The sequence below is a fragment of the Myotis nattereri genome, assembly GCF_964212035.1.
Source record: "Myotis nattereri genome assembly, chromosome: 3".
NCBI lineage: Eukaryota > Metazoa > Chordata > Mammalia > Chiroptera > Vespertilionidae > Myotis > Myotis nattereri.
Genome location: NC_138077.1, coordinates 102,589,941 through 102,601,060, shown reverse-complemented (window position 1 = coordinate 102,601,060; position 11,120 = coordinate 102,589,941). Strand labels below are relative to the sequence as shown.

The 11,120-nt window shown below is 35.8% G+C and overlaps 1 protein-coding gene across 2 annotated transcripts in view; it reads right to left on the bottom strand.

The window, feature by feature from the left end:
* Nucleotides 1-5,263: 5,263 nt before the first annotated feature.
* The window catches only part of USP25 (ubiquitin specific peptidase 25), a 181,650-nt gene continuing 175,793 nt past the window's right edge, over nucleotides 5,264-11,120 (bottom strand). For both annotated transcript variants that reach the window (XM_081087424.1, XM_081087423.1), the window contains 3 exons: nucleotides 10,742-10,865; nucleotides 6,929-7,124; nucleotides 5,264-6,630 (listed from right to left, as the gene is read on the bottom strand). In XM_081087424.1, coding sequence (XP_080943550.1) covers nucleotides 6,458-6,630; nucleotides 6,929-7,124; nucleotides 10,742-10,865 — 493 coding nt within the window. In that variant the 3' untranslated portion in view covers nucleotides 5,264-6,457. The remainder of the gene's footprint in view (nucleotides 6,631-6,928; nucleotides 7,125-10,741; nucleotides 10,866-11,120) is intronic.

Below are 11,120 nucleotides of genomic sequence, written 5' to 3'. Positions count from 1 at the left end.
GGTATCAGAATAACTTTCCTGCCATCACTGCCCACGAATCTGGATAAAAATATATGAAGATACTCTTTTCAGTGTTTGGACAATGGATACTACAAAGTTGAAATACTTGAGAGCAGTGAAGCATACCAGGTAACCTTTCTGGAAAAATTTTCAAACATGGGGCATGGCAAGTGCAACCCCCAAAGGGAAAAGGGAAATTTATTTTTCTTTCTCTTTCTTTTTTTCTTTTCTTTCTTTCTTCTTTCTCTTTCCTTTTCTTTCTTTCTTTCTTTCTTTCTTTCTTTCTTTCTTTCTTTCTTTCTTTCTTTCTTTCTTTCTTTCTTCTTTCTTTCTTTTCTTTCTTTTTCTTTCTTTCTTTCTTTCTTTCTCTTTCTCTCCCCCTCCCTCCCTCCCTCCTTTTTTCTCTTTTTATTTCTTTCTTCTCTCTCTTCTCTCCCTCCCTCCCTCCCTTCGTTCCTTCCGTTCCTCCTTTTGTATGGTATCTTTATTTTTTCCATCACTATTTACCACCCCCTCCCCCATACCCTCTTCCACTCTACCAACCTCCCTATCCCCGCAGTCACCACACTGTTGTCTGTGTCCATGAGTTCTCTCTCATTTTTTGCTTTCTTTTTTTACTCAATCAATTTCCAGGACGATTGAAGACATACTGAAGTTCCAAACTGTTAAATTTGGTTTTTACTTTTCTAAGAAATTACTTCTTTGAAAAATGATTCTAATGTATTACTTAAGTAATCAATTTTTTTTTTTTTTTTAGTGATTGCTAGTCCAAATTTTAAGTTATGTGTTCTCTGAAAGTGTGAGGACAGCAAAATTTTCATAATTACTGAAAGGGTTGGGGACAATTATAACTAGTACTTCTTTTCAAGCCTTAGGCCTCTGGTTTAAAAATACTAACTTCCAAAATAAAGATCAGGCAGAAACTTTTGGTATTTTCCACTTAAAATGTATTTGTTTTTTAATATATGCTATCATTTTAAAATTATCATTTTTTACAGTTTCAATTTCTAATATGGCAAACAGCAATAGATGTAACTGGCCTAAATAAAAGCTCATTTAGGTTCCCAATAGTTTTTGAGTGTGAAGTGGTTCTGAGGCCAAAAAGTTTGATAGCTACTCTTCTGTATCAAATAATATTCAAATAGGAACATTTTTTCAAAGTTGAAAAAAAGCTCATTCATAAACACCACAAAACATTAAAATACATTAAGATACCTAAAATTAAAGACAAATGAAAATAATTTTAAAGCTCTACTGAGGGACATAAAAATATAGTAAAAAGTCAAGCAACATTCTTTTTAGATAGGACGATTCAATAGTGTAGGATGCCATAATTCTCTGTATACCAATCTGTGCAAGACAATGTAATTGCAATCAAAATGGCAGTAGGATTTTTATTTGAAAGGACATGAGTAATTCTAAATTTTTTTTGTAAGAGTACAGAGATTCTGGCAAAAATGAGTATTAAGGGTATGTGTGTTAGGGGTAACACTTAACTTATTAGATAGGAAAACATGTATGTTACATATAAAATATTTTAAATCAATGTTAAAACAATAGTAATTAATAGTAATGGTAGTGAATAGACAAAAAAAATGGAACTGAAAAGTGTTTATAAATATCAAATGTAAAAATTTATTATCTAATGAAGATTACATTTTAGATCAGTAAGGGAAAAGAATTATTTTATAAATGTATTAGACAACTAGATAATCTTGACAGAAATTTGTGAATCCTTACCTCACACCTTAATATAATTTTCAACTGCATTAAAGACTGACATAAAAAACAATCATAAACATATTAGAAGAAAACACAGGTATTTTTATAATACTGGACAGGGAAACCTCTTTCGAACATGATATCAAAGGCAGAAATGATAAAGCAGGTCAACAGATCTGAATAAAAACAAAAAGTCATGAAACAATATTAAAATAAAGTAAGTGACAAAAAGTGCAATGTGTGTAATAAAAGATTAATGATTTCTAACATGAATTACTGCAAATTTATGATATGAATATCCACAAGAAAAAGTGCAAAGGGCATAAGAAAGTAGCTATACAATAAATACAAACAGCCATTAACATTGAAGTATTTCACTCTCACAAAAAATAAAAATAATACAATAAGCTTTTGGCTGTTACTGAAAAATCTTGATGACTGATAACATTGTATGTCGTTGAACTTGTGAATAAACACTCTCACACACTAGTGGTAGCAATGTAAACTGGAGTAGCTTTGGTGAAGAACAGTTTGACAATTCAGTTCAACATTTTTAATTTGTATACTCAGTAGCTCAGAAATTATACATCTAGAAATTAAGCAGAAAGACAAAAGGTATAGAAATAATATATACAGACATAAGTAGCAGCCTACATTATATAAATTATAGTACATTTTCCTTAGAATCAAATACTACAGGAGAGTAAGACAGGTAGATCCATACATACTTTCTTAAAGCATGTCCACATTTATTATATTTTCTATGCTTATGAAAACCGCTTATATATAGTTGCCTGTGTATGTATATGTGCACAAGTATAGAAAGATGTCCCGAGGCATCAATACAAAAATGTTAAGTGTGTAGTTCTGGGTAGATGCATTTGGGCAGATTATTACTTTTGTCTTATTACATAAGCTTTGTTTTATATATGTACTACCTGGCAGATTATGTGGCATGCGGTATGCATGCAAAAAAATGTGTGGATGGGTATGAATTCATTTTATAAGACCACCCTCCACTGCTGATTTTAAAAATAAAGCATTAAATAGCCATCATTAAAAGATCTCATTTGATAGAACATAGCAACAAGATTTCAATTAGAACTAGTGCATTTAGTCTTGAGGTCCCAGAGATAGTTTACAAATAAATTCCTGAACAGTGTTTTAGGGATTAACTTTTGGATACAAAGGAATCTCTGAAAGGAACTAGTGTGTTAGTTCTTTACCTATTGTCTCAGTTCCAATTCAGCTCCACACTTGTATCCTCAGCTCTGTAATGCTGGTGCTGGGATTGCAAACTGCATTTTCCTGACCCATTTGCTGCATCCACTTAGATTCTGCCAGTAAGTTGTACCAGAGGACAGTTGGAAGGCAGAAAAACAAGTTTTACTTCCTAGTCTTTGCTTGGCAATTCTACCAGTGTTGACCTAATAGTGTCAGTTGATTACAGTCTTTAACCACTTTAAGATCTTCTAGTACTATCTTCATTGCATCCCTCAGAAGTAGCAAGAGTGGAGAGGTGGTGAACCTCCTCAGACTGAGCAGCTGCATGGGGACTTGGAGCTCTGAGCTCCAAGTGCTATCTGGTGTGCTATCTGATGTGGTGAAGTGGTTAATGGCAGGATCAAGATAAAAGGACAAATGTTAAAGGCCAACTTGCTCAGGTTAGCACTTTTGGAAAGGAGCTATGAACTGGATCATCACATATTGCTATGGACTAAATTGTGTTTCCCCTACCCCCTGCCAAATTCATGTGTTGAAGCCCTTACCCACAATGTGACTACCTCTTTAAAGGCTGTATCTCCATATGCAATTAAGATTAAATGAGGGTGGGGCTCTAATCCAATATGACTGGTATCCTTATAAGAAGAGGGACCCCAGAAATATGTGCATGCACAAAGAGAGAAGGCTGTCTACAAGCCATGAAGTGGCCCCAGGAGAAACTAAACCTGTCAACACCTTGATTTTGGACTTCCAGACTCCAGAACTGTGAGAAAATGTGTTTTTTAAGCCACAATTCTATGGTATTTTGTTTTGGCAGGCCTAGCTAACTAATACATATAAGTTGAATAAAATTAAACGGTGTTTGTTTAATGATGTAAATCCTTTTTTTAAATTAACCTCCCCCAAGCAACGGAGTGATTGTACTTTTAGAAAAGGACAGGGGGACCTAGAGGCAGAGTCAATAATTCTGAATTATAGAGCAAAGTCACTGGCCTTGTAGAGAATCAGATAAAGGAGAAAATGCACCTTAGTCTCAAACCTAAAACTAAGCAAAATCATTTTTAGTCATGTCCTTGAAATTAGAAGTGAGGGAAATATGAGAATCTTCCAACACACAGGGGATCCCAAGTAAATGGAAATTAAAAAGCATCGACTTGAGGTGCAGTGGATCTCAGACTTGAGCAGATCAGAATCATCTGAAGGACTTGTTAAAACACAGGTCACTTGAGGATCTTCTGAATCAGGAATCTGGTGTGGGACTCACGAATTTCCAGTTCTAGCATGTTCCCAGACGTTGCTGAAGCTGCTGGTCTGAGATCACGATTTGAGAACTGATTCAGTGTATGGTCATTATAGTATTTTAATGAACCTAGAAAGTATTAGCGGGGCCTCAGAGTTTCGCTCATGACCACAGTCTCCCTATGCCCTGTGTTTATAAGAAATTCATACAAGTCTTAAGTTCTATCTGTTTGAATTCTGTGTTGTATTACTGCAAAACATAATTTTTGGGGGATGGGAAGGGAGGACTATAGTAATCAAAATGAGAGTCATTTAAATAAAAATAAAATCTGCAACAGACAACAGTTTTATGAAGTTCCAAATTTTATATTCCTGCCTATAAATTATATTTAACCCAGTAAATAAGGTAAGGAAATTTTGCTGACCTAAATATTAAAGCCAATATAAAAACAAGTAATTTCTCCGGTTCTTGAAAAAGGTCACTTCTGTAAATAAGTACTTTAGGTTCATTACTAGGAATAAATAAACTGGCTTTTCAGTATGAAGTAAATATAATAATAAAACTTACCTTCGGCACAAGAGCCACATACGATTCTCTGGATGTGGCTTATATAAGGAGAAATTTCCACCTGGCATTTGGGTGTGTTGTGTCTCAGTAGTCAGTTAGACACATAAACACAGATCACTTTACCGTTATGGTAGAATATCATAAAATACTGCAGATAATTTAGAAAAGCTTAGATAATTCATATAAAGTTTCTGAGGTTTTGACAGAACTTGAAAACCAATGCAGAACAGATTCTGCTGAAGTGAAGAATATAAAATCTGAATCAAAACACATTTGGATAGCTACGATATGCAAAACCTACACTTATGAAAGAAACAGTACCAGGTCCTTGTCATTAATGCCTTAACAGCATACTGATGGCTTTGTAAGGAGCATCCTAGAACAACTGCATATTCCCCTTTCCTCCTCTGTCCAGGATCTTTTGTGAGAGGCACTTACACAGAGCACTTTTGGCGGCGCCGTAACAAACATACGCACAGTATAATGATATATTTTACTAAGCTAACAAAGTATTGTTCATAAAGAAATTTTATAAATTCAAAAATAGGTTGTTGGTAACATGATTACCTTTAAAGCATTGATTTTGATTCACAATGTTACTTCATTAATCTTAAACAGAAGTTCCATCTATAAAATGTTCTACAGCTTCTTCCTTATTAAAAAGGTGGTAAATAAAAGCAGGTCAGATACTCAAATTCTAGGTCAACAACAGCAACTTCATTTCACAGCACTGATTAGCAGAGAACATTTTCAATTAAAGTAATACACAATTTACAAAAAAATAGAATGATTCTGTAATGCAAAACATTGTCTTCCACTACAAAGAATATGTGTGTATGTGTGCATGTGTATGTATTATGTATACATATACATATTTCTTATAAGTTTCCCTATTAAATAGCCCTTATTCAAGTATATTTTCTCGTATCTTTTGAAATAATCACCTTGCTATATTATTTGTAAATACATAAAAAAATAAAAGGTTAATCTAAGAAAGGTTAAAAGTTTCAGTGTGGTTGACTTAGTCACTCACTTTAGTGAAAACCTGATTTGAATTCAAAATAAGTTTAGGTGCCATATTAAGTTTAACTACTTAGAAAAAAAATATATATATATGTATTTGTCAAATATTTAGTAAATTTCCAATGTGCTAACATTAGAGCAGAATAAAAAGTCTTTATTACTCATCACCCACTCTTAATCCCCAAAATTCATTTATATAACTAAAATAACACACTAATATACAATATACCTGCTTACAAACACATAGGTAGCCATAAATAAAACTTTATTCTTTAATTCCATTTACAAGCTACCAAATGTTATGTATCGTACACAGTGCTGAACACTTAAACGGCTGTAGCCATGGAAGGATCCAGACTCAATGGAACAATGTAGGTAAAGATAAAAGCAGTAATACTGTAAGAGAAAGGTGGCAAAAACAAGGTTTTTCAATGATACGATCAATCAGGTTTGTAATTATACATGAGATCTGGCTAAGACAAAGTCTGAGAGCCATGCGATTCCCAGCTTTATTGTTTGCAGTCCAGCTAAAGTCTGTATAGTCATTTTGTATTTTGAAGTCATTAAAATAAAAAAATGTTAAAAACTATAGCAGCAACAAGCAAACCTTGTGACAAGAAGGCAAGGGTTAAGAACTGAAAAAAAAGTTTACACAGTGTGTTTAGGGAAAGTGTGCGCTGTTTATCTTCCATCAGCAGGAGTTCGACTGAGGGACAACATGATTCGGGCAAATCTCTCGCACAGTTCAAGTGTGGAATATGAAGGTAACTTCGGTGGCTCCTGGAAACCTTTAATCTCCGTAGAACAATCGAGAAGTTTTGGCAGAAAATCTGTCAGCTTCTCTTGGAGGTTTGCTGCAAATAAAAACAATTAGAGGTAACTAAGGATAGAGAGCGAGTGAAATTATCTTTAAGATGATTTATTAACTTGGAGTGGCCAGTTGATGATTCATTTTAAAAAATATAAAATAATTATCATCCTGAGGGAAGAGATAAAAGATAATGACAATGAGTTCATAGCTTAGTTTGTAAATAAGAAAAAAGTAATGTGAATATTACAAAATATAAAAAATGATACAAATAAATAACATTAATTCTAACTGCTTTTAATTACAACCAACTTCAGATGTCCACTAGCATTATTTAAACTTACATTCCATTTCTTGTCCAAGATAAGAGCACCATCGATTTCTCATATCTTCCACAGCAAGTATATCTTTCTCTTCCATTTCATCCACCAATAATAAGGGCAAAAATGGGACAATAAACTCATTCATAATAATCAGACCATTGTTTACTTCTCGATCCTCTCCAGATTCAAACAGTTCTGCAGCTTGCTCATTTAATTTCTTAATGCAATGAGAAAAAGAACAGGTTTGTTTTCTTTTTTAATGTAATAAAATACCCGTAAGTATAAATACTGAAGATGATATAATGAGTATGTTCACAAACGGTATTAGAACAAATGGCAATCAGGAAAAATAATCTCAAGCTATTCTAGCATGAAAAATCTCTTAGAAAAAGCTATGTGTATTAACAACAGAAATAAAAGAAAAAAGAAGTGGGGAAAATATTGTTGTTATGCTTTTAAAATTTGTGTTTAGCTTATATTGATCATCACTACAGGGGCCAATTTTTATTCTCCAGGGATGAACTTCCCCCAGTACTAAAATTTAATAAGCACTCAAAATAATTTTGAAAATAAAGAGATTCAAACTCCATATTAATTTTGAAAAACTATCATTTCTCTATAAATGTCAATTGAACAAGAAAAGCTATATTCTTTCATACAAAAACATGAAAGTAAACAATTAATTCATTTATCCCTTCAAAAAATTCTTACTGAGTTCATGGCATGTGCCAGAAACTGTTCTAGATGCAGGAGTACTTAAGTGATTAATACAGAAAACTCTCATGGAGCTTACATTGTGGTACAGGGACTGGTAAGCTTTTTTGGTGAAGAACAAGACAGAAAATATTTTAGGCCTTGAGGGCCATATTGTTTCTGCTGCAATTACTCAGCCATGCCATTGTCTTACAAAGGCAGCCACATCTTACCTAATAATAGACAAACATGCAAACTGACCATCTTTCCGCTACGCCCACCGGCCAATCGGATAAGTATGCAAATTAACCCAACAAAGATGGTGGTTAATTTGCATATGTAGGTGCCCAGTGGCCTGGGTCCCGGGAACATCATCAGCACCCAGGTCACTCCGAGGTAGGCCTACGTGTGGGCCCTGAGCCTCCTAGGAAGGGCCTGAGCCAGGGGGGCTCCTGGGCAGGGCCGAACCTGCGACGGGAGCTGAGGGGGGCCCCTGCCCAGGCCTAAAGTCTCGGCTAGAGGTATTAGGCCTGGGCAGGGGCCGAGCCGGCGATCGGTGTGAACTACAGAGGAAACACCTTTTCTGACCGCTCATTGGGTAAGCTCCCTGTATGCCACTGCTAATATTCTTAGTAACTTGGGTAATAAGAATCCAAAAAGGTGATCTAGGGTTCTTCCACCACACTCCTGGAGAAAAAAAGGAAGGTCCGCTGCTGGAGGGCTAAGAAATATCATATCCTGCCCTAGCCGGTTTGGCTCAGTGGATAATGCCTTGGCCTGCCCACCGCAGGGTCTGGGTTCAGTTCTGACCGAGGGAAGGTATAGGCGCCTCCCTGGCCCGGGCCCAGGTCAGGGCTAATGCAGGAGGCAACCAATCAAAGTGTTCCTCTCACTTTGATGTTTCTGTCTTTACCTTCTCTTCCACATTCTCTAAAAATCAATGGAAGCATATCCTCAGGTGAGTATTAAAAAAAAAAAAAAGAAAAAGAAAGAAAGAAAGAAAGAAAGAAAGAAAGAAAGAAAGAAAGAAAGAAATGCCATATCCTATGAAAGATGCATCTTGAAAATGCCTAAAGAAAGTTGTCATTTTTTCATGGTGAAGGGACTGGAGTCTGTGTTGATGAAAACACCTTGGAGGCTGCGGTGACTGGCAGTGGCTGCAGCAGTGGGGTGATGGGGCTGGTGCCTTCCCCTGATCAGCCTGGTCGCCTCCCACAAAGGGAGGCCAGACAGTGGTTTAGGCCCGCTCCCCAAGGCGAGCTGGGAGTGGGCCTAAGCCGTCAGTAGGACATCCCCTGAGGGCTCTCAGTATGTGAGAGGGGGCAGGCTGGGCTGATGGACAGCCCCCCCCCCCACGCCAGTGCATGAATTTCATACACTGGGCCCCTAGTATGAATTATAAATGAGTATGGTTATGTTTCAAATGAAACTTGAGAAAAACAAGTGACAGGCTGGAGTACAGGCCAAGTACGCTGATCCCTAATCTAGTAGAACTGAGAAATCCTTAAGGATAAGAAATATAGACATAAGAGATAGATAAGGAATCCAGGCAAAATAAGAGCTATAATATTTAAGGGCTTATGTTTGAAATCTTATGTTTATAGCATGATAAATATGATTTCAAATAACCATAGTGTTAAGCTGAATTTCAAATATAAAGATTATATTATTTGTTTTTTTTACATTCTGGAATAGTTTATTTCCTAGTCACTGTTGAAGTTTTATTGTTACAAATCCATATACAATAAAACAAACTTCTAATTACTACAGAGAACCCAGATTGTCTTGTGGGCAGAGAACATATCAAGAGTTTGTAGACTGGTTGCAAATGCAAGGAGCAGATGCAAATACTATTGAAAAGGTAAATTTATACCCCCCCCCCCAAACAATCCTATGCTATTATTACAAAGATGCTTACCTCCTATGTATTTGATCTTTATTTCAGATTGTTAAAGAAGGTTATACACTTTCTGATATTCTTAATGATACCACTAAGGAAGACCTCAGATACCTTGGTCTATGGTAAGAACAGCCTCAGAACATTTTGCACAATAGAAAATGACTTTTTTCATGTGATTATGCTTTGAAATAAATCATAGAAAACAAAGTGCAGCTGCCTTTCCCCCTTCATTGAATCGAACTCCTTTTTCTATGGCTTAGAAAACTCCAAACTGCAGTTTTCCCAGGTTCAAGTTGGGACCTAAAGCCAAGGGATGACAGAAGCTGAAGCCTCTGCAGGAAAAGCAGGAAGGCAAGGTAAGTGCTCTCCCCGTTCTGTGCTTCACCAGAACCCTTCTTTAAATTGCAGCCTGCATTCTGGTTCCCATATCATCTTAAATGGGCTGTTCTGCACAGATCAGCACACTTGCACATACCTCTGAGGGCATGCCCCACTCCTGCTGGGGCACAAGTGTAACCTTCATGTGTGAAAATAACATATTTATATTTTAGCTAAGTTTTTAAGACGAGATAGAAAATCTAGAGTTATGTACTATAGTTTTTGCCATAGGGCTCCTAAACAAGTATTCCGTGGTGTTGCTTTGAAGTTATCTTTTGACTCTAAAGAAGGCTCTTGTTTTTGTTTCATAGTGGTGGGCTCCTCTGCAGGCTCTGGAGCGCAGTCTCCCAGTACAGAAGACGGACTCGGGGGCCCCCTGGCAACCAGTGGGCACTGAACCAGTCGGCAAAGCCATGGGACAGAGGGAGATAGGAGTCCACATCTTTGTTGTTAAATTTCTCATAGAGACACACATAAAACTTGTATCATTCTTGTGCAATTTACTTTTAGCTTGGAGAGAGGCTTAAGTATTAATTACTCACATTCTATGCAGCCTCTCCTTTCCCACCAAGAAGGGAATGGCAGAGTGATGAAGAAATCTAAATATAAAAATGTAATCATTCTGATCCCATTTCAAGAACATTTATGGTTTATCACATGCAATACTTAGGATCCATAGAAAAGAGATAAAGAATTGAGTCTATTCTCCCATTCTTAAGGGAGTAACCCCAGATTACAGACATCATCAAATTCTTACCCCATCAGAGTTTATAAAGTCAATCAGTTATATATGAGTCTGGAAAAATTTGCTCAATGTAAGACAAAAAGATAAAGTAAACAAATATTATGTACATTTAACTTACAAGTAAACATTCTCTTCTATAATGTGATATCAACTCTTCATCATGTCCTCTGTAAGGGCCTTTGGACAAGAGTTCTTTGTTATTCTGATAGGCACAGATAAGGAACAGCAAGGAATCTATATAACTTAAAAATTGTAAGAAACAGATAGCATTAGTATTTCACATAAAATCCAATTATAATTATAAAAAAATTTAAATAAACACATTTTGATTATCCAGAACAACATTATAATAAAAACTATCATCTGATGTATTGGAAGACTGAGAGCCTTGCTTTAAAAAAAAGACATATAAAATAAAATAAAAATAACAAAAAATAAAAACAGGCACATATGAAACCATGAGACAGTTTTGTCTTAAAAGTGAAATACAAAAAAAT